A 27638-nucleotide genomic window follows, 5' to 3' on the forward strand; every position below is an offset into this window, starting at 1 on the left:
AATAGATAGTTGTTTGATAGTACAGTGCTTGTTGAAAAAGAGACATTTTTATCAAAGCTTTTCATCTTGTGTTCATCAGAACAATTTGCAAGGATGCCGATTGTAAAGGGAGCAGCAATTGCATATAGTATGAGCAGCAAGTGCTGATTGGTAAACAAGTGGACTCTGATTGGTAGAGCTATTGCCATGGAGAATGCACCAGATTTGGTGACTGACAGTAATTACCAAGCTTTGTTTGAAATTTAAACAAGCTGTTTGACTGTGATTGGTGAAGACATTGTCCTGAGCAATGAACGAGCAAATAACTGTCACTTATTTTACTTAGCTGAAACAGGTGCAATATGTGTCCCTGATCTGCAAAGAATAGGGCATCATGTCTTAATATCTGTAGCTTTCAGTACGTACATATGCACTACACGGTGAGCTTGGCTGACGATCTTAATTTAGTTGTCAATGTAATTCTTAGGATTTTCTTAGTAATTCATTGAGGATTATTGAGCAAATGTTGTCCAGTCACAAGGTACAGACAATACCCAACCAGCCTGTTCATGCAAAGCCTAAGACACAGCATCCAATATTAGCTGTGACTCTACAATTGGACAATATTCAACCAAACAAAATAAATGATGGCAATTTATTGGTTCATTCCTCAGGGCAATGTGTTTGCCAATCAGAGTCAAGCTGTCTGGTTTAAATTTCAAACAATACATGGTAGTTAACTGTCAGTTACCATCAATTGGTGCATCCTCTATGGCAATGCCTCTACCAGTCAAAGTCCATTTGTCAATCAATCAGGAATCTTTTCTTATACAGTGTAAAATGGTATTTTTGCAAATTGTCCTGATGAATGCTGATGAGTCTTAGTGAAAAGCTTGGGCAAATATGTCTCCTTTTTCCAGTGGTATTAGTGCACTTTGAAAAGAGTAATGAACATAGGAATGTTATGAACAATCTTTGGCTAACTGTTGGCAATGGTTTGGTTGTTTGTTAAAAGAGGCTCTTTCCTTATTGAACATAAAACTCTTCATTGTTTGTTATTTACAGTTAAGTGCAAATTTGGAACTTGTGATTATAGTGTGATTATAGTGATTATAAAATGATGCATTCATATGAAGTTCCATGTTTTCTGTTTGTCTGCATTTTGGAGTGAATTTATTAGAAGTTTGAGGAATAAATGATTCATATTTTCTGAGGATTTTGAGAATATTGCAAGATCTTTCAAGAGGTGGTATTTTGGTTTTGTTTTTAATTTACAGAATTCATATAATTTTTGTTCGCTAAAGAATTCAGTTTCCATGTACAGTAAGGATTATGAGCTATTCCATTGAGGGGAATTATCCAGGAAATTAGTCTTTGGAAATTGCAGCTTAAACATTAGCATTTATTTTTCCCCACTGTTTTGTATAGCAGACATGCCAACTGTCGTGAATTTTATCATGAGAGACATGATTTTAAGATGACATGAGGTTATGCTTGTGATCTCATGAACAGGCTATAAAATCTCAGAACTTGTGATAAGTGTTCTGAAACACACCTTTTATGGATCTTGTTCCTCCTCTGGAGGGAATCATGAAAAGCATGGCATTGTGGCTTCCAAGGTGAAACATGACAGTACTGAGAGAAGATAGTTACAGGAGCCCAGAGGTTGCCCTTTTGAAATGGGAATAAAATGACTCAATTTTAAATATAAAGTTTTTATACTGCACAAAATCCATTGCCTAGTGTTGCAAGCTTTGATGTCAGCCTTTTAATTGAACACAACTTTACTCTTTAAGTAACCAGACAAGTCACAGAGTTCTCTTAAACAGCAGTTTTAGTAAAACTGCAGCAAGGATGCTGGAAAGCTATAGTACACATATCTTGGCATATTCCAAGATATAAAGGCAATTATAGTTTTCAAAATTGATTGCAAGTAATAAGAATAAACCAATCACAATCATTTTACACTGCTTCATTATGTTATCTAATCAGCATAAAAACTTCATCGTCCAGCTTATTTCTGTATCTGTGGATCATTCCCATTTTGCAGTGAACGATGTCTGATTTATGAGCTCTGTCAAACTAATGGCCTTCGTGTCTGTCTGTGAAGGCTCTTATAAGGAGACCTTTGCTTTTCAGCTTGTGTGATTTTTAAACTTGTGATTAGTAACCCTTACACCCAGTATTGCACAAACATCACCCTCCATCCAAACACACCTAATATACTGCATAGCATACCTAGTGTAATCTCAGTGAGAATCTGTTAATTTTGTAAACCAAGCCTTCCATGACAAGTCTGACCAGATCCCAGCAAGTCTGACCAGATCCCGACAAGCCTGACTGAACCAAAGCTGGTTGCTTTCCAACAGTAAACAGTTGCAAGTATAAACCAGCTATATTGGGATGAGTCTTTGTCATATGCTAGATGCTCGGCGCTGACCCCCATTGTTAGCGACTACTGGAATGCGGGGTCACAGGTCCAAATGCTGCAACCAGTGGCTCTTTCTCTGCCGATGTCAGTCAAGGCTGAGGGATCACTTTCGAAAGCTGTTACCTCATTAGCAAACTGTTCAATTAAAATGGGTCAAAAACAGATCAGTTTTTTGAGGTTGTAAAATGCATTGTTGAGAATGTTCATGGGAAGTGCTACAGATTGAGAAAAGCATAAAAACTGTTAGTGACCAATAGCTAGGATGGAGAATTAAGATTCGGGGAGAGGAGGCCGGTTGCTGTGATACAGAATGTGAAGTTCTACCCTGACCTACACCTTTTCCACACATATGGGTGGAAAAATAAGGGAAGAATGTAGGTTACCATTTGTACACTGTTTGAATAATGATTCTCTGTTATCATTGTATTATAAATTAAACTGATACCGAAATTAATGTCACCTAATTTTCTTGTCCAAATAATGGATGGGAGGAACAAAGGATTTGAACACCTGTCTTGTCACTTCATTTCATGCGTCTTATTGAGCCACGGACAGAACAGAAATTAATCATCGCGCTCTGGCACCTTGTTTTGGTAATTTCATTATCCTATTCTTTTCCAATTTATTTTAGTTGGAATTATCGACACTTAGAAATGTTCTAGCTTACAGGACCATGAAAATTCACTTTGATCCTTCTGGCTGCAACCGGTTTTGTGTTGCAAGTAGGATGTTTTATTTTAATATTCCACTGTTAACTTCTGATTTTTGTGTGTGAATTGAAGGTAATAATTGAGAACAATGGTTTTTGAAACTACCAGAAAGGTTTTCATGTGGAGACCCAGAATATTACAGTACAGAAACATGTAATTTGGCCTGCTGCATTGTTAAAGTTTTTTTTAAAGTTGTGCTTCGTGAGTGCTGAGTTAAATATAGAAAGCATGCGTCATGGAAAATTATCCCACAAACGATATTAGGCAGCGATGATTTGAAAGCAAATTGAGTTCCATTGCCCTGAGTTGGAGCTCTACTTGCACCATTTGAACCTTCACTTTTTGTCTAACGCTTTCAGCATGTGTTCCATTCATTTTTCCACCATGAATTATGATTATGACCTTGTTTGCGCTGCTTGGAAGAGAGATGAAAACAGATTGACTGTTAACCTTCAGCAAGGAATTGAATAAATACCTGAAGAGAGAAAAAATGACAGGTCTACAGGCAAAGAGCAGAGGACTAATTGGTTAGCTTTATCAAAGAGCCTGAATGGACAAGGTGGGCAGAATGGCCCCCTGCGTATTATTATTCTATTGCGGTAGGAGGATACATCCTTCAGCTCTGACCAAGAGTCATCTAGACTCGAAACATTAGCCCTGTGTTCTCTTCACAGATGCTGTCAGACTTGCTGAGATTTTCCAGCATTTTCTGTTTTTGCTTCAACATGTTTGATAACGAAGGTAGGAATTTTAGGTAAACTTAAAGTATTTTCAGATGTAAAGACGTATTTTGTTCAGACCTCTAAGAAGTTAAAAAAAAAGCCTTAAAATGGTTTATAAACCAGCTATCAATCAATACTGGTTCATGTTTTGGGGAGAAAAAAGGAACTGATAATCCTTATACCAGGTCTCTTGACTTTTAAGAGTTTCTCTCGTTTTATGAGACAGTGGGTTTGGTATGTCTGGCATAGGAAATCCCACACCAGCCAGCATCAACAATTCTGTTTGTAAAAACATCTCTATGTTGCTTCTAGTATCATCAAAAGTCATCCCATTATTAGTATATTGGGATAAACACTTCACAGTACTGTAGTGATTCCCTAATCTTAAATTTGGAATTCCGCTTCTCGTCCTCATGCTGCTTATTCCAAATGCCACCTTAAAATGGAGTCGATTGAAGCCAACCTCGTTCATCCTTCACCAACAGCTGTCAGTTCTGGGCCTCAAAATGAATGGCAAAAGTACTCATCATCCAACTAGAAAGTTTGCACCTAGCTCAACAACGTGGTCTGGCTGACCCACTTCATCCTTTGGAAGATGGTCCTGATTAGCTGACTGTCCTTTGGCTTTGAAACTTTGACTTGGATTCCTTGTGTGAACTCTTCTCATGAAGCTTCATTTGGAATTTAGTCTGCTGGTAAGATCATTAGCTTCCCCAGGCAAGCCCACTTACTTGTGGGGTGATGCACATGAACACTGATCCATCGCTCTTCTCTGTACCTGTGGGAGAGAGCAAACAGTGCACAACCTCATAGGAGAGTGTTGAATCCACAAACTAAATGGAGGCCTTCCACACTCAACACAGAACAGAAATAAACTGCTTGGCTTAGGGATTTTGCATTTGCTAAATAAATAAATAAAACCTGAGTTCAATCAAATCAAAGAGAGACTTGAATTCTAACTCAGTGAAAAGACACTATTATTAAAAACGCGAAGAACGAAGAGTCAATCATGAGAACGAAGAACCCATTTTAACCAGATTTTGTGTGACCTTACATATCAATGCTACCAGGAAATAAATGTTGTATGTACTCATATTGTAGTAATGTAAATGTAATAATTATTTTAGTAGCAGAGAATGGAAACCCAACTCTCTGACTTCCATCACTCCTACACTTGTATTCTTCTCTGCAGAAGAGAATTGAATGAACAGCAATGGTAATGGAGAGTGTCCATTTCATAACAAATGGTTCCAGAAGTAGTGTGAATGGATAAGTAATATGCTTTGCTGCATTCTCAGGGAAAAAGAAATTAATAACATTTATTTATTAGTTACAAGTAGACGTACATTCACACTGTAATGAAGTTAGTGTGAAAATCCCCTAGTCACCATGCTCCGGCGCTTGTTCAGGTACACTGAGGGAGAATTTAGCATGGCCGATGCACCTAACCTGCACATCTTTGGACTGTGGTAGGAAACCAGAGCATCTGGAGGAAACCCACGCAGACACACGGAGTAAATGCAATCTCCACACAGACAGTGACCCAAGCTGGGAATCGAACCCAAGCCCCTGGCGCTGTGAGGCAGCAGTGCTAATCACTGTGTCACCATGCCTTCAGAAAGGTTAGAAACAGAATATACCAAGGATTTTTGAATTAAAAAATATCACATCTATTTGCTGAAACTATCAAATAGGCCCTTCCCAACAAAGCTTAGGAGTTTTAATCTCATTACTGCATTGGTTGTGGCACTTTTTGGAATGCCGTTCGGTTGTGTAAGGTCTTTGCTCGCTAGCAGTTCTTCCTTGCATTGTGGGGATCCCTGAGTTACTTCATTCTATTGCCAAGACCTGAAAGAATCATGATCCAGTATTGGAATTAGTGAAACCCTTTAAGCAGGAAATGTAATAAATTTAACTGAGCTACAGCTCACTGAAAATACTTGATACTCTTATTTATTTTGGCATAAGCACAAAGTTCTTTTTGACACTTGTGAATGGTGCCATCTATCTGAGATAATGCGTTTTTTTTTGTCAACCTCCACATCCTCTGTGCTGTTGTGGCACCTGAGATTTGTGATTAGTTCGAGGGAACCCTTTCAATCTTTCAGGCAAGCACTCGACGAGTTTACAGTCAAAACATAGGCAGATTTAATGGTAGTGATGTCTAACTGTACGTAAACAAAACAGGCACTTTTGGTAAGTAACTAAATTACTATTATAATGTCTTGAAAATTTCAACTGACACATCACTTGCTGTCTTTTAGGAGAATGAATTCCAATCTACTTAGTCTATTTGTGAGGAAGGAATTCTTTCTGCTTTGACTTGTGAATGACCAAGCTTCAATTTCAGGATTGTGCCTCTTTGTTTGGGATTGCCTGACCAGAGGAAACAACTTGCTGGCATCCACTCTATTGAATCATTTTTATCAATTTAAATATTTCACTTAGATTGTATTTCAGCCTTCTGAACTCAAGGGAATACACCCCAAGTTTATGCAACCTGTCCTTATAATTTAACCCTTTAAGCACAGACAAAAGTAACTCCAGTGAATTGGCACTGTACCCCTTTCCAGGCCAGCACCCTTCCTGATATTCGGTGCCCCGAAACTGAAACACAACTCAGAGTGTAGTGCGACCAGGATGATGGACAGCTGAGGCATAACCTCCTTTACTTTGTATTTCAATGACTTTGAAATATAGGACATCAATCCAAAAGCTGTTTTAATTGCTTCTGGCGCCTTCTGGTGAAAACTAGTTTTCATTGATTTGGGTGCCTGGGCACTCAAATCTCTTTGGTCCTTCACAATTCTTCATCTCATTGTGAGGAAAATACTCCACATTGTCTTTCTTACATCCAAAGTGATTAACGTTGCACTTTCCCACTTTGAACTCGATTTGCCTACTCACTTAATCTGCATGACCCTTTGAAACTTTCTGTGCCTGCAAATTTATTGTCATCTAGTACAGTAAAATGTACAATTCCCCACTCTTCCATCCAAATCAAAGATATGCATGTGAAAGGTAAGCCCCTACTCCAGATCTTTGAGGCTCACCATTTGTCACATCGTGCCAATCAAAGTACATTAGAACTAGGAGCAGGAGTGGGTCATCTGGCCCCTCGAGCCTGCTCTGCCATTAAATAAGATTGTGGCTGAGTTTTTTTTATGGACTCAGTTCCGCTTACCCACCCTCTCTCCAGAACCCTTAATTCCTTTACTGTTCAAAAATTTATCGATCCTTGCCTTAAAAACATTCAATGAAGTGGCCTCGACTGTTTCACTGGGCAAGGAATTCCACAGATTTCCAACTCTGTGTGAAGAAGTTCCTACGCAACTCAGTCCTAAATCTGCTCTCCCTTATTTTGAGGCCATGCCCCCTAATTCTAGTTTCACCTGCCAGTGGAAACAACTTCCCTGCTTCTAGCTTATCTATTCCCTTGATAATCTTATATGTTTCTGGGAAGATCTTCCCTCATTCTCCTGAATTCCAATGAGTCTTGCCCCAGCCTACTCATTCTCTCCCCTTCAGCCAACCCTCTCAATTCCGCAATCAACCAGGTGAATCTGCTCTGCACCCCCTCCAGTGCCAGTATATCCTTTCTCAAGTAAGGAGACCAAAACTGTACACAGTAATCCAGGTGTGGCCTCACCAGCAACTTATACAGCTGCAATATATCTTTGCTGCCTTTAAACTTCATCCTTCTAACAATGAAGGACAACAGTCCATTTGCCTTCTTAATTACCTGCTTCACCTGCAAACCAACTTTTCCTGAGTCTTGCACAAGGACACCCAGGTCCCTTTGCACAGCAGCATACTGCAATTTTTTTTACCATTTAAATAATAGTCCATTTTGCTGTTATTCCTAGCAAAATAGATGACCTCACATTTACCAATATTGTACTCGAGCTGCCAGAACCTTGCCCACTCACTTAGATTATCTATATCCCTTTGCAGACTTTCAGCATCCTCTGCATACTTTGCTCTGCCACTTATCTTAGTGTCATCTGTGAATTTTGACACATTCCACGGTCCCCAACTCCAAATCATCGTAAACAATTACAGTCCAAACATTGATCCCCGAGGCCCACTCTTGTCACTGATCACTAACCAGAAAAACATCCATGTACCCCGACTCTTTGCTTTCTGTTAATTAACCAACCCTCTATCCATGCTAATACATTACCTGTAACACCATGCACCTTTATCTTATGTATCAGCCTTTGGTGTAGTATCTTGTCAAATGCCTTCTGGAAATCCAGATACACTGCATTCACAAGTTCCTCATTGTCCACTGTGCATATAATGTTTTCAAAGAATTCCACCAAATTAATCAAACATGACCTGCCCTTCATAAATCCATGTTACATCTTCCCAATGGGACAATTTATATGAGAACATAAGAAATAGGAGCATAAGAAATAAGAAATTAATAAGAACATAAGAAATTCGAGCCTGCCCCGCCATTCAATAAGATCATGGCTGATCTGTTGTGGCTCAGTTCCACATTCCCGCCCTCTCCCCTAACCCTTAATCCCCTCGCTTATCAAAAACCCATCAACCCGCGTCTTAAAAATATTTAGCGAGGCAGCCTCCACCACTTCAACGGGCAGAGAATTCCAGAGATTCACCACCCTTTGAGTGAAGAAGTTCCTCCTCAACTCCGTTCTAAACCACCCCCCCTTTATCTTGAGGCTGTGCCCCCTAGTCCTACTGTCCTTTCTGAGCGGGAAGAGTCTCTCCACCTCTATCCTATCCATCCCATTCATCATCTTATACGTCTCAATGAGATCTCCCCTCATTCTTCTAAACTCTAACGAGTACAAGCCTAGTTTATTCAGCCTCTCCTCATAGCTCAACCCCCTCAACTTCAGTATCAGCCTAGTAAACCTCCTCTGCACTCCCTCCAAGGCCAAAATATCCTTGCGTAAGTGCGGCGCCCAAAACTGCACACAGTACTCCAGCTGCGGCCTCACCAATGCCCTATACAGCTGCAACAAGACCTCCCTACTTTTATATTCAATCCCTGTCGCTATGAAGGCCAGCATCCCATTAGCCTTCCTGACCACCTGCTGCACCTGCAGGCTGGGTTTTTCCGACTCATGCACAAGGACCCCGAGGTCCCTCTGCACCGTCGCCTGCTGCAGTTTTTCGCCAAGTAAGTAATAGTCCTTCCTACCATTATTCCTACCAAAGTGGACCACCTCGCACTTGCCAACATTAAATTCCATTTGCCATTTCCTGGCCCATTCGCCCAGCCTATCTAGATCCTTCTGCAGACTCTCCACACCCTCCATGCAATTTGCCGTTCCACAATCTTGGTGTCATCAGCAAATTTCGACACCATACACTCGGTTTCCTCCTCCAGATCATCTATATAAATGGTAAATAGCTGAGGCCCCAGCACCGACCCCTGGGGCACTCCACTAGTCACCAACCGCCAATCCGAATAGCACCCATTAACCCCCACTCTCTGCCTCCTATTTGACAACCAATCCTCTATCCACGCTAACACCCTATCCCAATGTCTGGTTAGTTCTTCCTTGATAATAGGTCCAAGCATTTTCCCTACTGTAGAAGTTAAGCTAACCAGCCTATAGTCACCCACTTTGTTTAACATTTGCTGTTTTCCAAGCTGCGGGAACCACCCAAGAGTCCAGTGAATTTTGGTAAATTACCTTTAGTCCATTTGCTATTTCTTCTGCAGCCTCTTTAATTACACTGGGATGCACTCCATCAGAACCAGGAGACTTGTCTACCTTTAGCCCCATTATCTTGCCCAACACTACCTTTTCGAGAAAATAATTTATCGATCCTCACCTGCCATAGCTGCCTTGTCATCAATTTTTGATTTGTTATTTGTGTCTTCCACTGTGAAGAGTGACACAAAATACCTGTTCAGTGCCTCAGCCATTTCCTCACTTCCTGTTATTGCATCCCCCTTCTCGTCCTGTAAAGGACCAATGTTTACTTTTGCCACTCTTTTTCTAAATTCCCTTTATTTCTCATGCCTATCTCCTATGTTGCAACCTATTATTAATGTATGTCACAAGAGCATAAAGAATTGAGAGATCTGAAATTCATACCAGGACTCAATATCTTGCAGACTTGCAGCATGAAATGGAAAAGGTACACAAAGTGACATCTGAATGCTTTGTGTGCAGTGATTTTGAAAGGTACGACAAATGCAGCCACTATTGGGGTTCCTCCCAAACTCGCTTATAATCTAATGAAGTGCAATCTTTTCCTACCGTCCATTGTAGTGGAGAACATATGGACAATGTATGACAGATTCTGGAAAGAGCAATTTTTTATACTTCAGGTTTTTCCCTTGAAGGATGTGAACCTTTTCTTAACCAAGGTAATATATCTGCCCTTTAACCTTACCCACTATGCTGAAATTGACTTGTCTTCATCTTCATATGGATAAAATAGCACATGATGTGGATGTGCCGGTGTTGGACTGGGGTAAACACAGTAAAAAGTCTGACAACACCAGGTTTTAGTCCAACCGATTTATTTGATAGTAAACACACATCATGTCACACCATCTGTAACCCCCGTGACTTGCCTGGGTTTGCAAAACCTCACTCACTGTGCTGTCTGGCGACAATACACATCTCTTTAACCTGTGATCAGTGCTCCTTCCACTCACATTGTCGGCCACTTTAGGACTTGAACAGCAGGTTAGGTGTAAAGATTCGCATTCTAATCAGTAATCTGTAAACTGTCTGTGCTTTATATGCTCTGTCTGAGGCCAGAACTCTCCATTCGCCTGACGAAGAGGGAAACCTCGAAAGCTTGTGCGTTTACTATCAAATAAATCGGTTGGACTAAAACCTGGTGTTGTCAGACTTTTTACTGTAAAATAGCACAGGCAGTGTGTCCCACATTTTCTTGCATGTCATATGGGTGGAGTCATTCTTGAGATTAGCAATGTAATTGGAATAGGGCAGTATGTTGGTTAGCACTGCTGCCCCACAGTGCCAGGGATCCAGGTTCGATTCCTGGCTTGGGTCACTGTCTGTGTGGAGTTTGCACATTCTCCCTCTGCCTGCGTGGGTTTCCTCTGGGTGCTCCGTTTCCTCTCAAAATCCAAAGATGTGCAGATTAGGTGGCTTGGCCATGCTAAATTTCCCTTTAGTGTCTGGGAGACTAGCTATGTTAAATGCATGGGGTTATGGGGGTAGGGCCTGGGTGAGATTGTGGTCAGTGCAGACTCAATGGGCTGAATGGTCCCCTTCTGCACTGTAGGATTCTAATGATTTTCTGATTAAGACTTCTTCCAGGAGTCATCTACATGTTTTCACTGCACCTTTGGCTGTTCTATATTTTGTTTTGTTTGTTGTCCTGACTGAACATTTCATGGTGGCTTGTATACTGCACTGATCATGCTGTCCTAAAATACATGCTTGCCATTTCCAATCTGTGCATGATTAGGTATACATGGTTAAGGTGGCACAATGGCACCGTGCTTCTCACTGCTGCCTCACAGAACCAGGCACCTGGGTTTGATTCTTGGCTTGGGTCACTGTTCAGAGTCTGCATGGGTTTCCTCCAGGTGCTCCAGTTTCTTCCCATAGTCCAAAAGGCATGCTGCTTAGGTGGATTGGCAATGCTTCATTGTCCCTCAGTGTCCCCCAACAAGCGCTGGAGTGTGGCAACTCGGACATTTTCACAGTAACTTCATTGCATTGTTAATGTAAGCCTGCTTATGACTAATAAATAAACTTTAATCTTTATACTTTTGCAGATGTATATGGAATTCAAAAATAAAGCATGTGTATCATAGTGTCAACTGTGACTCCATGGTTGCACTAATCTCTAATTCAAATTAAATTTATTTATTAGTGTTACAAGTAGACTTTCATTAACATTGCAATGAAGTTACTGCGAAAATCCCCTCATCACTACATTCTAGTGCCTTTTCACGTGCACTGAGGGAAAATTTATCATGGCTAATGCACCTAACCAGCACGTACTTCGGACTGTGGGAGGAAGCCGGAGCTCCCAGAGGAAACCCATGCAAAACGGTGAAAGTGCAGACTCTGCACAGACAATGATTCAACCTGGGAATCAAATCTGAGTCCCTGGCGCCTTGAGGCAGCAGTGCTAGCCACTGTGTCAAGTTGCCCTTGAACATACATCCTCGATTGATAGTGCAGCAAGGAGGGACTGCTACATTATCAGTGATACCCTGTCAGGTGGATTTATAGTTTCCTCGGGCTGCTTCAAAGAAGAGCAGGACATTTTCTGCAATGTATTTATGCCTTAACCAGAATCACTAACAAGGCATTATGTGGTCATTATCAAATTGCTGCCTGTGGGATCTTGCTGCTTTGTTTCCTACATGATAACAGTGACTATACTTTGAAATGTATTCTGATGTGAAGCACTCTGGAAAGCCCTGAGGCTATGAAAGCAGCTAAAAGAAACGAGTAAAATGTGCATTTCTATAATGCTGTGACATGTCTTTGGGATATCCCAAAGTATTTCACAATTATTTATTGTTGAAGTATTGATAACACTGTTTTACATTGGTGTATGTAACACTTAACTTGCGTACAACAAAATTCCACAAACAGTAAATGAGATAGATGCCCAGGTAATCTGTTTTGTTCAGTAATGTTGTTTGAGGGATGAATCTTAAACAGGGCATTGGGGAATCACCTTGGCTTATTACCTGTCTAACAATGCAGCACTCCCTCAGAAGTTCATTGAAGCGTCAGCCCACATTTTATGACTTGGAGTGACATTTGAACCCACAAATTTTGATTTAGAGGAACAAGAACCATCAAGCTGACCCTGTGAACAAGAAAGATTTGCCTGTCCTTCTGTAGTCCTTCACATTATTTAGAACATAGAACAATAGAACATTACAGCACAGTACAGGCCCTTCGGCCCTCAATGTTGTGCCAAGCTATGTCCAATCCCAAGATCAAGCTATCCCCTCCCCATAATTCTGGAGTTCTCCATGTGCCTGTCCAATAACCTCTTAAAAGTTCCTAAAGTGTCCGTCTCCACTATCATGGCAGGCAGTCTATTCCATTCCCCAACCACTCTGAGTAAAGAATCTATCTCAGACACCCCTCCTATATCTCCCACCATGAACCTTATAGTTATGCCCCCTAGTAACAGCTACATCCACCTGAGGAAATAGTCTCTTCATGTCCACTCTATCAATCCCTCTCATCATCTTATAAACATCTATTAAGTCGCCTGTCATCCTCCTCTGCTCCAAAGGGAAAAGGCCCAGCTCCCTCAACCTTTCCTCATAATTTCTACCCTCCAAACCAGACAGCGTCCTGGTAAATCTTCTCTGCACTCTCTTCAATGCTTCCACATCCTTCTTCTAGTGAGGTGACCAGAACTGAACACAATATTCCAAATGTGGTCTTACTACCGTCCAGTATAGTTGCAGCATAACCCCATGGCTCTTAAACCTGGTTCAACCTTGCAAAACTTTCTCCCAACTTACTCAACATTACCTCATCAGCTAACATAATTAGAAGCTATTTCCTGTTATGTTTGCTTTAGGATTCTGGCCAAACCGTGGTTTGAATAGTGCCTCCTTCAGACAAAGAACTGGAGATGGAGATTAGTGTGGCTCCTTTCATTCGTTGGAATAAGGAAAAAATCAAGTGGTTGTTCAGATGTGGTTTAGTCTTTCAAGATAGTTTCCAAGGGGAATGCAGAGTGCGTTATGATATAACTATTGTACGTCAAAATCAGGACTAGTGATTAGTGGTTTGTTTGGATGCATATCTGAGGGACTGCTGCATTATTGGAGGTGCTATATTTCAGTCACATAATAAGCCAAGATGATTCCCCAATGCCCTGTGTAAGATTCATCCCTCAAACAACATGACTGAACAAGCAGGTTACCTGGGCATCTATCTCATTTGCTGTTTGTGGAATTTTGTTGTATGCAAGTTAGGTATTACATGCACAAATGTAAAACCGCAGTGTTAACATTTCAAAAATAAATAATTGTGAAATACTTTGGGATATCCTGGAGACATGTCACAGCATTATTAGAAGTGCACATCTTATTATCCCATTATTAGAAACTAAGAAGTACCATGAGTGAAGATTGCCATCGATGTTGGTCTATAATTTGACCTTTGAAGTTTCAAAAAACTCTCCCAAAAACTGGGATCAATTTATACACCAAGCATAAAAGTGAATCATTAGTGTGGGTGGTTATTACCTTTGTCGTTCACCACATGGATTACACTCTTTGTTAAGGCATCTTAAACTCTTAGTCTTTGCAAAGTGCTGCATATTGCCATCTTGATCACTTGCACTGAACTGTAAGGTACTAGTAAGTAAAATGCCCATTTGTGGGTGAAAAATAGAATCTGACTACTAATTTGATTGGAGCAGGTTGTGGCTGAGAAGAAGTGTTGCCCTGACCTGAGTAAATGCAACAACCTGATTTTAGGGGCTGAATAAAATGGGATTGTGTAATGCACTGTAATCCATACAGCACTATCTTTCTACAACATGTATGTTCAACTCAAATACAAATAGTGCATCAGGTGACATGCTACATTGTTGCACTCTAAGTAAGTACTTTGCAATACAGTTTTTTTCTTTGGTTCAGCAGTGTCACCATTACATGCTGGAACCCATTTTAGTCTTTGTCTTTCCACTTATGGAGCCAAGCCACCTTGCTTTACACAAGTAACCTTGTTCAATGTGCACAGCCTGAAAGGATTGCACCATTTCAGGAGATTCATTTTTATCCCTACTATCTATCAGCAGTAAACATTTTTACAGGCATGAATAACAAGAAGGCAAACTTTTATCTTCACACTCTTGGTCAATTATCACTTTGAAAATGATAACAAACAATGAAAGTGCATAGTATGTTATATTAATGCTGCTGATTCTAGTAATTATGTCCATTTGAGAGATAAATTGGGATCTACTTAAGTGCTATTACAGAGTCTGCGATCTGCCAATCCTGAAAGTTTGTATATTTGTTCCCATCTCGTTTGTTCTTGTTCATTGCATTTGGTACTGTTGTGGGTGTAACCATTCCACCTGGCAATATTGATGTTCCTATGTGCAATAAAGTCAAATCTGTCTAAGGGCTTCAGTGCTGACGACGTCTTGCTTTCCTCATGTGACCTCCAATACGTCTGTCTCTATGGTGGCATTGCCACACTGCATCAGGGAACTTTAGATGACATGTAGCCAAGGTAATAGTTTATTTCATGCTCTTTCTTAATTTTTTTTTTATTTGTTCATGGGATGTAGGCGTCGCTGGCTGGGCCATGATTCATTTCCCATCCTTGAGGGCATTTAAGAGTCAACCAAATTGTTGTGGGTCTGGTGTCATATGTAGGCCAGACTGGGTAAGGACAACAGATTTCCTTTTCCTGATGGATATTAGTGAACCAGATGGGTTTTTATGACAGTCAACAATGGTTTCATGGACATCGTTTGACTTTTAATTCTGGATTTTAATTGAATTCAAATTTCACCATCTAGCATAATGGGATCAAGCTCAGGTCTCCAGAGCAATACCATGAGTCTCTGGATTATCTGCCCAATGATACCACTGTCACCAGGATTTTAATAATTTGTAATACTGGATCTGTAAAACGTTATTTTCTTTCAAGCCGTGAAGACTGCCCAACAGAATCATTACAATGCAAGCTCTCACCTTCTGAATTTGGGTTCTATCTGGACAAAGTATTTGAACTGTAGAGTCTATTGCTGGTAATGTAGGCTTTTCTTGTACCAAAATTATTTAATAAAATAATGTGAATTAAGCAGCATAAATGACACAATAAACTTTAAAAAAGATAAAAATTAGAATTATTGATGACTTGAATGAAAAGAAACAAGCTATATGTTATCATGTTTAAGTATTGTAGGGAGCAATTTGAGGCTAGGAAAGAGAGGATCATACAAATTTCATGTTATATCTTCAAATGTATTGCCTTAAATATCAATGCGGATCAATGTAACAATTTGGCAGGTGTTGATTTCCATAAACACTTGAAATGTCATATATTTCATTCACTTTACTGCTCTTAATCTGTTGTGAGAATCTATACACAGAATATTACAGTGCAGAAGAGGCCCTTTTGGCCCATCAAGTCCATAATAGTGCATGAAAGGCCCTGACCTGCCCACGTAATCCCACTTGTCAGCACTTGGCATTGAATGTTATGGTGTGCGAAGTATTCATCCAGGCACTTTTTGAAAGGATGTGAGGCATTCCGCCTCTACCACCCTTCCAGGTAGTAGATTCCAGACTGTCACTACCCTCTAAGTAAAAATGTTTTTCCTCAAATCCCCCCCAAACCTCCCACCCCTCATTTCTAATTTGTGTCCCTTGTAACTGATCCTTCAACTAAGGGGAACAGCTGCTCCCAATCCACCCCTGTCCATACCCCTCATAATCTTGAACATCTCAATCAGGTCACCGCTCAGTCCTCTCTGCTCCAGAGAAAACAACCCAAGCCTATCCAATCTCTCTTTATAACTTAAATGTTCCATCCCAGGCAACACTCTGATGCATCTCCTCTGCACCCCTTTCAGTGTGATTGCATCCTTCCTACAATGTGGCGAATAGAATTTCATACAGGACTCCAGCTGTGGCCTAAACCAAGTTCTATTCAACTCCATCATAACCTCTCTGCTTTTGTAATCTATACACTAATTGGTAAAGGCGAGTGTGCCATCTGCCTTTTTCACCAACCTATTAACTTGCCTTTCTACCTTCAGAGATCTATGGACAAACACATCAAGATCCCTTTGTACCTTGGAACTTCCCAGTGTTAGACCTTTCGTAGTAATTCCTTGTCAAATTACTCTCTCCAAAGTGTATCACCTCACACTTTTCAGGGTTAAATTCCATCTGCCACTTACCCACCCATTTGAACATCACGTCTGTATCTTCCTGTAACCCAAGGCACTCAACTTCACTGTTAATCATTCGGCCAATCTTTGTGTCCTCAGCAAACTTACTGATCCTATCCCCCACATAATCATCTATGTCATTTCTGTAAATGACGAACAATGGGGCGGGACAGCATGAATCCCTGTGGCACGCCACTGGTTACTGGCCTCCACTCACTAAAGTAGCCATCTGTCACCACCCTCTGTCTCCTATCACTAAGCCATAGTTTGTGTGATCTTAAGTTTCTTGCACTGAAAATGTTACTTTGCCGTCTCTTGCTTGAGTATAGGAAGTTAGCAAATTTTGCACATTGATGGTGGTTCAACTGTATCGTGTTTCATTCGTGATTTTCCTGAACATTGCTTCTGAGTTTTGAGTGTCTTGTTTCAGAAATCCTGTATCTCTTATTGAATGAAATATAACACAATGAAAATGAAACCATGAGCACTTATCAGACAAGACCAGGTTTTTTTAGGCTTGTGTTATTCAAAGCTCAAGTAAGTGTTTCAATTAGTAGAGACCAAACAATCAAGGGAGGCCATTTTGCCTTTGAACCCTACTCTACCATTTGATGAGGCCAGCGCTGATATGATCTTGGTCTCAACTTGATTTTTCTGCTTTTTTCTCACCTTTGACTCCCTCATCAATCAAAAATCTCTTTTTCTGAGCAAAAATTAAAGACCAATGTTCAAACTTATTCTGCCTATAGTTATTTTATCGGCCAACTGTAGAAGATTTTTTCACTGGCTTCTGAAGAACAGGTATTTGCTATAACTTGATTTTGCCAAAGGACATTGTCCAGACCTGGGAAATCAGTGTGATAAACCACATTGTCCCTAATTAATAGGAATATTTATGATTTTGGAGTCCTTTTGCCTCTTTGGGAGAACGTTAATTTTTTTCTGGGTATTGAATGCATCAGGAATAATACTCTTTGATGAAGCTCAGATTTCATCTAAAAAGATGTCTGCCCATCCTAACCATCAGTTTTGTTTCTCACCTGCAGCTGTTTAGAATCAAGACGGTTTCTTGTGTTGCTTCGATCATTGCTACCCCCCACAAATAAAGAGCTCAGAATGTAGTGCAAATCAAGATTTAAAAAATGTTAGATATCCAATTGAAATTGCAGTGCAAAGGGACAGTATCTTGATCAGTATTCTCTTTCTTTAAATGGATGGCAATATATTGCAGTTGTGTGTGAAATTTAAATTTCAGGAATTAAATAAAGATGTACAATTCTGTCAGATAATCCAAAAAAAATTTTCAAAATATTTGAAATAATGTGGTAGCATAAAATGTGTAAATCAGATCAAACAATGGTACCAGTGGGAGTTTTACTTTTTGAAATCCTTTTAAAAGGATTTTAATTTCTTTCCAAGGAAAATATTTAAAAAACCAATTTGGTAAAATATGCTTTGTGGTTTGTAAGAAGAAACATTTTTGGCTGTAAGATCAAAACAAACGCTTATTGATGGACAAGATTATTATTTTGAAATAACTTAAATTTTGAATCTTAAATGTCTTTTTCTTTTTAATTATACTTTTGATCTTTCACAATTCCAGTTTTCTTTGGAGATCAATATTAGTTTTCTGAAGAACAACTTTCTATTGAATTCATTGCCATGGGTAGATGCCCAAGTATTCATTACTCATTAATACACTATCTAAAATGTAAGGCACTTAGTTTCCTATATGACTGCACTTAGTAGTGTCTCCAAGATAAAATATAACCTTCGCTTCCAGAGATTCAATTTCAGTCGACATTTTAGCATTCCCAGTGTTTATCTCTATTCATTAAAAAAAGCTTCCCCAGAAAGTGAAACCGATTACAATAAAAATAGATGCAAAGCAATTCACAAGCAATTTTGCCCTCTTTGTTCATTGGGATCCTGGCTTCTTTGCTTTCAAACAAACAACTTAAAATATTAATGCATGGTATACATATTAGTCAATATTTTAAATATAGTAGTAATTGTGTCTTTACAGATTTGTTGAAAAATGTCTTTATACATCATATGAACTGACAAAAACAATCTATGTACAAGAATCATAATCAGAAGTCTGCAGGTCTGATCATCATAGTAGTCGCTTTCAGAGAGTATCCTGACCCTTTCCAGTAATACCATTTGATTCCATTGAATCTATTTGTGTTCTGCCCCGCTGAGTAATATAATCCATTTAGGTTGGATGGGCCACAAGCATCAAACCACCATCCTGTGAAGGAGAAAAATATAATACAAAACATCAAATGGGGGTACATGACAGAAGCTGCATGTACTTTCTTCTGTGGAACTCAGGTTAAGTCTACCATGAAGATTGCAAATGCAAGTTATGTTTTAGAACAATTAAGTAATGGAAGTAAGAAAGAAGCCAAACTAGCAAAGAAAGAAAGAACAAGATGGAGGCTGAGGTCTGAGTCGGAAAGATTTTGGTGGGTTTTCATTCTCTCATTTTTTTTATTATGCTATCAGATATTATCGATTTGAGCTCCAGCTGCTCATACTTCTCTCTGTCCATCCTTTTGTTCCTTTACTTCCTTTTTTTACATGAGCCATTGGTTTTGCACCATAGAACTTTTTGTCATTCAGTCTCCCCTGCCCTCTAACTCAGATGTGGAGATGCCGGTGATGGACTGGGGTAAGCACAGTAAAAAGTCTCACAACACCAGGTTAAAGTCCAACAGGTTTATTTGGCAGCACAAGCTTTGAGTGTCACTCCTTCAGCAGGTGAGACTCAACTCAGCACAGACCTCCCCTTTAGTTTTTCCCATCATCCTCAGTTTCACTTGCTGAAAAACCATTATATTTTTAACTTTTCCCAGTCTACTGAAAGATCACAGGCCTGAAATGTTAATGTTATTGCTCTCTCCATTGATGTTGCCAAATTGGCTGCGTGTGTCTAGAGTCGCTGTTTTATTCTAAATGTTCTCGCCAGCCTTAGAAGATACGCTGCTTCAGATGTTCCAATCCTAAATATTTCAAGAGTTCTGATTGTGAAACATTTGGTACTTTCAGCAATTATGATCTTTTTTGAGTAATATCCAAAGGGAGGAATATTGCACTCAATACAATTAAGTGTAATTTATTAGTCAAATTAAATGTCCTATTTGCCCATCACCACCCTGTTTGCTGATTAACATTGGTTTCTGTCCAACAGTGCCTCAAATTTTGAATTTTCATCTTTATTTGTTCAAATACCTTCTTGACTTCTCCCAACTCTATCTCTTTAACTGCCTCCAACCATACAATCCTCTGAAGATTTTTGTACTGCACCCCTTCTAGCCTTTTGTACATCCTCAATTTGTTTTGGTCCACAATTGCTGGCAGTGACTTAAGTTAGCTCAGCTCTGGAATTCCCTCCCCAAACCTCCCTCTCTCCTTTTAATTCATTCCTTAAAAATCTACCTCGTCAACCAAACTTTTGATCCCCTGTAGTGATATCTTCTTATAATGCTCAGTGCCAGAATTTATTTGACAATCGCTCCTGAGTAGCAACCTCAGATATTTTACTGTGTGAAAAGGACTATATAAATGTTTTAAGTTATTATAATGTATCTTTTTTATAGATGTTGTCAGCTATGACTGGTAATTTGCAAAGAACATATCACCTTGTTTGAATTATGTTTTAATAAAGTGTAGAAGTTATAATTAATGGTGGATTAATTTTACTTTTGGGATATGGTACTGCTGTACAACATGAGCTCTTAGCATTGGCATTTGACTTGCTGAAGAAAGAGACATGCTGTCAATGCTTATGGTCTTGCAGTCATCAGGACAGATTGCAAGAATGTCAGATTTCAAAGCAAACAACTCTTTGTATTGCATGAGAAAAGGGATGCTGACTGGTAGGCAAATGAGTTCTGATTGATCAAGATGTTAACATACCAAATGCACTGGGGAGCTATTGTTGATGATGTGGGTATGCCGGTGTTGGACTGGCGTAAACACAGTAAAAAGTCTGACAACACCAGGTTTTAGTCCAACCTATTTATTTGATAATATACTCGCAAGCTTTCGGGTTAGCCCCTTTATCAGGTGAATGTTCCCATGATTTAGTTTATTTTGGGCATGTTCCTTTGTCTAGCAGAAGACAGGTCCTTGTGTAAGTGAGCTGCATTACAGGCTCAACTGCTAATGTTGAATTGGTTTCAGTGTGGTTCTTAGCACACTCAGGATTGTTCAGTAAATGCTGCTGAATCATGGAATCGCGTCTCAAATTGGACATTATGTTCTGAGCTTTGACAGCACAGGTTGGTTGAGTACAACCATACTCTGTGCCTATTGTGAACAACCGAAGAGCAGATTACTTGATATGATCCACCAGTCAGTGGAACAATGTGACTGGCATCGTACTGGCATTGAAATTCAAATACCACGTCACTCATCGTAGGCAGAATGTATCTTCAACTTGACACCACTTGTTAGCACTAAATAGTAGCAGCCTGAAACAGCGAGCTTCACCTATTGCGCAAATTTTTGAGATACTTTACCTTTCTGCCCAGTGCTCAGTCGACCTCAAATTACCTTAGAAAATGTAAGTATCTCAAAGATTTGAGCAACAGTTGACATGATGGGGAACTAGACTTAACTGTATAAGTTTGACATTCATGACTAGTTGCTTAGCATTGGACATAATGAAGACCTGTGCTGCAACATATCAGTGCCTTGGACTGCTGCTGCACTGCACATTTTGTACTTGAAAACCATGTATTAAGCATGGGGAGCATGCAGGAGAGTGGGCAGCCTGACAGAGAGAAGATGGGAAAGAGGAAGAGGGTATGCGCAAGCTGAGAATTGCAGACACCCCCTCCTTTCAATGAATACCACGTGCTAATGACCACCTTTGACTTTTCACATGCTGCAGCCCCCAAGAATATGCTGTTCATTTGAACTTAAGTCACCTCCCAATGCTAATTCTCTTTCTACGGCCCCATCCAAAAATAAAACTATGTTTCTGCAGAAGGAATTTTAAAAATCCAAGAGCTATTTCCAGTGCTTCAAACCCATGACCTTTGATTCTCCTTTGAGATCATCTTGTTGTACACATCAATTTGAGACTGTAGAAATGAGGTGCCACACTGGTGACAGGATGCTATTGAATATGGTGACATTGTCCTGGAGGCTTCAAACACCCAGGGTTCTTTGTCCCTGTAACAGTTGAAGTTTCGTCCAACAACATAATGAAAGAAAGTAGCTGGCCACGGGAAGTTTGACGAGGCCCATCTTGTCCATTACCCATTGACACATCAAGCCCCTGTTAGTGGAGAATATGATTGTGGTATTTTACAGTATTTTAAACCTCTTTACATTTTATTTTGCATATTAAAAAATGATTTGGCATATATCCTTGATGCAGAGAAATATCTGATGATCATGCGATGATAGTCACTGCTCATTCACCTCCTTAAAAAGAAGGTTGGAAGCTAGGGTGATCAAGCTGCAACAAACATTTAGAATTCATGTGATAATGACAAACTACTTCTGTTTTACTTTGGTGAAATTTAACATCAACTAATTCTGGCATTCCCAGTCTTATGTTCTGAAGATAATATAGCTGGATTGGCATAGTAAGGTTCAGGCAAATTTAAACTGACATGGGTGCACATGTACTTTTTCATTCAATGAATGGAAGCCTAAAATCAATTTATTGATTAAAACATCCAGGGTACGATCTTATCAACTCGCCGCAATGGCAAGATTGCGTGAGAGGCCAGAAACTGGGTTCACACCCAGTTTCGCTCCGCACGCAGAATTACCAGCAGTGTTCTGCTGATGGGATAAGGGCGGGGCAGTCCAAGGGGTTTGGGCCAAAGTGGGAGGGGTTGGGCTATGATGGGGAGCAGGGGAGGTGATGGGGAGCAGGGGAGGTAATGGGGATTTCTGTGGGGCGGAGCTCTGAATTGGGGGAGGCAAGGAGGGGAGTATACAGTGAAGGGGGGTGGGGGGAAGTTTGATCAGCTATCGGGTAAGCAAGGGGGACTGATGGTGATCGGGGGGGGGGGGGGGGGACATGCGAGGGAGGGTTGATCAGCGTGTTGGGGACATAAAAATGGAGGTGGTTAGCAAGAGAGGGGAGACTGGCATAGGGAGTGATCAGCCATGGAGGGGGGTGGTGGTCGGGGAAATCCTAAGATTGCGCCTTAATTGTCAGAAAAGTCTGATAACGGGTGTCTTTCACGCCTATCTTTTGAATGAGTTTGGCAATGCAGTCTTCCCACAATCTTTTTTGACAGCAGTGCAATTTGCACCAAGAAGGGGCGGAGCCTAAATTCACCGGTGAAGCTAGCTTCAAATTGCTCGAGCACAAAGCGTGTCATTAATATTTAAATTAGCTTTGCACCCTTTCTGACTGCTCACCGGCAAAGCAAGGCCGGAAAGATTGCGCAAACTGGAGTTTTGGCCTCACTCCATCACAGCAAACTGGTAAAATCATGCACACAGAATTTGTTTGGTCCGATTGTACTCATAATTTCTTGTTTTTGATGCGCAATACTCGTAATATATTAAACCAATCTCCAATTGCAACAATAATGCACAGAATGGAGCAAAGTTGTAAAATTGGTTCATTTTGGACAGAACACCGTCAGTGGGGGAAGCAAAGAATTTTGAAATTAAAGACACTGAACCTCAAAGTGGGGATTTTACTCTTCAGTTGCACTGGGAATATGGCAAATTATGACAGCAGCTATTCTGAGAGATTTGTTTTGCTTCTGGTTCTCATCAGAACCCCATACTCGGGATAATATATTTTTAAAGCAGCAGAATTGTATGAAGAAACAAAAAATGCTGGTAACGCATAGCAAATCTCACGGCATTAATGGGGAGATAAATAGAGCTAACATTTTAGGTTGTGATCTTTTATTAGAACTGATGTTAGAAGCCACAACCTGAAACACTAACTCTGTTTTGCTGTCATACCACAGATGTGGATGAGATGCACTGTGTAATTCCGGCACTTCCTATGTTTCTTTCAGATTTGCTTTATTTTTGCCTTTTGAGTTTTTCTTTTAATGATTTGACACAATGTTGCTGATTTACAGAAAATAACGCAACATCCTCTGTTTGTGTGCCGCTCTCTTCTTTTCCAGACTGCAGAGAATGTTGCAGGCTTTGGTTGCACTTTGAGAATTGTAATAAGAAGTCCCACTTCTCAGGGGTTATGGGAAAAAGGCAAGAGAATGGGGATGAGAAAAATATCAGCCATGATTGAATGGTGGAGCAGACTTGATGGGCCTCGTGGCCTAATTCTGCTCCTATGTCTTATGGTTTTATGGTCTCACAACACCAGGTTCAAGTCTAACAGGTTTATTTGGTGTCAGGTGAGTCACTCCTGATGAAGGAGCAGTGCTCCAAAAGCTTGGACTTTAACTTGGTGTTGTGAGACTTGTTACTGTGCCTACCCCAGTCCAATGCCAGCATTTTCACATCATTTGAGAATTATGACAGTAATGCACAAATTGACATGCTGGTGTATGTGCATTACAGTGAACCTTTGGGCAGATTTGGACTCACTTAATGTGGGACGTCACAAATTCAAGGCATCCAATTGTAAAGAGAACTAAAAGAACACAAAATATTGGTTTGCTCAACACAAAGCACTTAAGGGAATGTTTTCGTGCGGTAGAGCTTACAAGTCAGCAAGTTTGTCATTTTGTAATGTTTCCACAAAGTCTGAATCCATGCATTCTTGCGTGCCAAACTGCAAACAAGAGGACTTAATATTCATTCAGAATGTCAATTCAAATTACAGAACAAGAGCAAAATCTTGCAAACAGCTTTGGGAGCCTAACATTCAAAACCCACTTGGCAACTGATAGATTCATACGAAAGTCGTTGATTTGTGGTTTTCATGGGAAAGTAGCTAGAATTGTGGAATTCAGACCCCAAAACACTGCTAAACCTACTGGAAAAACCAAGCATCCTATGCAATAAAATCATAATTTGACTTATTTAGCCACCATAAATCGACTTAATTATAAGCAGATGGAATTCTGGAATGCAATCCAAAAACACAGGTAAAAACCCCAGAATTCTATGAAAATTGAAAATAGCTACCATAAATCAGTGCCCCTGACTATTGCTCCTGTCCACATGTCTTGACACCTTTCTGTATTTTCCAAGGATTCGTTCATGATTCTGTCAAACAAAAAGATGTAAGTAACAATTGCCTCTCTTACCTCCTGATGCCATTTTTGCACAATTACAAAGGCATTTGTCATTGTCTGAATCTTTTGTGCTAAAATCATTTCCCAGATGGCTGAGACTGCTTATTCTTCCTGCTGTCCCACTGTAGCCTTTAAGATGAATTCTGTAGAAGGAATAGATCAGAGAAGAATATGTTATTTCTATCGATTATGTCACTCATTCATTTGTGTACATTAATACTGTTCCACTCAGGACAGTTAATTACATTGTCAAAATGTATTTCCCAAAATAGTCCAGGCAGGTTCCAGAAATCAACATTAATTTAAATTCCAATTTAAAGGATTAATTCTGTCACAACTTTAATTTTACTGCATGGTGACATATTTAACATGAGATTTTCTGACTTTTTATTGACTTGTTAAGAATAATTGGTCTGAAGCTAGGCAGCAAGAACGTTCTTTTGAAGATAGAAGGGAAAATTATAAGGACAGATCTTTGTACCATCAAAACATAACTTAAATAGGAGCAGGAGAAGACAATTTGTCTCCTTAAGTCTACTCTGCCATTCAATAAGATTGTGGATGATCTGACTGGGCTTAACTTTTCTGCATCACCCCCCGCCCCAATTAAGAATCTGTCCAACTTAGCCTTGAATGTATTCAATGACCTAGCCTCCATGCTCTCTGTGGAGGAGAATTCTAAAGTCGAACAAACCCTCTGAAATGAATAATTCCTTCTCATCTCTGCCTTAAATGAAAAATTCTGACCCAATCGACTCAACTTTTCGTCTGATGCAAGTTCCTTATTCAGCATTAAGCTTACTTCTCTCAACTGCTTTTAATGCAAGTATGTCTCTCCTTAAGGTAACCAAACCTGAATATATTACTCAAAGTGTTGTCTCACCAATGCCCTGTACAGTTGTAATAGTACTCCCCCACATTTATGCTCCATTCACCTATGCAATAAAGGCCAACATTCTGTTTGCCTTTTTAATTACTTGTTTTACCTGCATGCTGACTTTTTACGATTATGTTCTAGAACACCCAGATTCCTCTATATTGCAGTGTTCTGTGTAATATCTCTCCATTTAAATAATGTTCTCTTTTTCTATTCTTCCTGTAAAGGTGGACAACCTCATATTTTCTCTCATCTGTCAAATGTTTGCCCACGCACTCAACTTTCATTAGCCTTTTGTAGATTCTTCATATCCTCACAAGTTGTTTTTCTGCCAATCTTCACATCATCAGCAAATTTGGCTACAAATCAGACAGTTCCTTCGTCTAAGTCATTCATATAGATCATAAATAGTTGAAGCCTCAGCACTGATCCCTGTAAGCACTCCATTAATTACAGTTTGCCACCTTGAAAATAATCCATTTATCCTGACTTTCTGTTTCCTGTTAGTTAGCTAATCTTATAACCATGCTAATGCCCCAACATCATGTGTGCCTTTCATGTGGCACCTTATTAACTGCCTTTTGGAAATTCAATCATATCCACTGATTCCTCTTTATCTGCCTTGCTTGTTACACTCTTCACTGTTGTTATGTATACTGGGAATTGTGAACCTGCTAGTGCATTGTTACAAAAGCAGTATAATAAAGGTGCAGGAAATTGGAAACTAAAATAGAAATCACTGGAAATATTTAGATCTGGCAGCATCTGTTAAACAAGAAACAAAAGTTAATGTTGTTGGTTAATGATCTTTACTCAGAACTGGAAAAGGTTAGAGATGGAATAGGTTCTAATAAGCAGGAATGGAGGAAAGAACAGAAGTGAAGGTCTATAACAGTGTGGGAAGCACGAGACAAAGAAGTTGATGATACAAGGTAAAAAAGGGAATGGAGGTGAAAGGAACCAATGAAAGAACAAAAAACGGGCTGAGAAGAAGCATATATGGGAATAGCAGAACCATCTGTCAGGAATGCTGTCCTAAAAATTGAAAAACTGATTGAATCCTATGTTCAGTCTGAAAGGTTGTAATGACCTAATTGAAAAATAAGTTCCTCAAACATGTGTTGAGTTTCATTGAAAGAGTGTGAAAACAATCATTATCACTTGGGCGAAAGTACTTGGCAAACTCATGGGACTAAAGGCTGACAAGTCCCCTGGATCTGTTGGCCTGCATCCCAGGCTATTCAAAGCATTGGCAGCAAAGATGGCAGATGTGTTGATTGTAATTTTCCAAATTCCCAAAACTCCCTACAGTCTGGAAAGGTCCCAACAGATTTTGTGACACCCCTATTCAAGTAAGGAGGAGACACAAAGTAGGAATCTACAGGCTAGATAGCACCACATTGGGAAATTGTATGAATCCATGCTAGGAACAGAACAGTTAAAAGATCACAATACAATCAATGCAGAGTCGGCATAGCTTTATGTAAAGAAAATCATGTTCAACAAATTGATTAGAATTCTGAGGATGTAATGAGCAGGGTGGCTTAAGTGGAATACCAAATGTACTTGGATTTTTAAAAGATATTTGATAAGGTGCACATGATTATGGCTCCTAGTGTTGGGAGCAACATCTTGTGATAGAGAATTGATGAGCAAACTGAAATGAGAGTTGGGATAAATGCATGCTTTTCAGGTTGGCAAATTGTAACTATGAGGTGCCACAGGGATCAGTTCTGGGATCTCAACTATTTTAAGTCCATGTTAATGATATTGGTGAAGGGACTAACTGTATCATTGCCAAGTTTGTTAACGTTACAAAGCTAGGTGAGAAAGCTAATT

The 27638-nt window shown here is 39.8% G+C and overlaps 2 protein-coding genes across 3 annotated transcripts in view; one reads left to right on the top strand and one right to left on the bottom strand.

The window, feature by feature from the left end:
- Window positions 1–27638, top strand: part of mcph1 (microcephalin 1) — a 315247-nt gene that overhangs the window by 108491 nt on the left and 179118 nt on the right. The window lies entirely within an intron of this gene.
- The window catches only part of angpt2a (angiopoietin 2a), a 106957-nt gene continuing 94854 nt past the window's right edge, over window positions 15536–27638 (bottom strand). For both annotated transcript variants that reach the window (XM_080192033.1, XM_080192032.1), the window contains 2 exons: window positions 24935–25065; window positions 15536–18972 (listed from right to left, as the gene is read on the bottom strand). In XM_080192033.1, the coding sequence (XP_080048159.1) occupies window positions 18812–18972; window positions 24935–25065 (292 nt within the window). In that variant the 3' untranslated portion in view covers window positions 15536–18811. The remainder of the gene's footprint in view (window positions 18973–24934; window positions 25066–27638) is intronic.

Source organism: Carcharhinus amblyrhynchos, chromosome 7, assembly GCF_965287045.1.
Source record: "Carcharhinus amblyrhynchos chromosome 7, sCarAmb.v2.hapA, whole genome shotgun sequence".
In the NCBI taxonomy this organism is placed as follows: domain Eukaryota; kingdom Metazoa; phylum Chordata; class Chondrichthyes; order Carcharhiniformes; family Carcharhinidae; genus Carcharhinus; species Carcharhinus amblyrhynchos.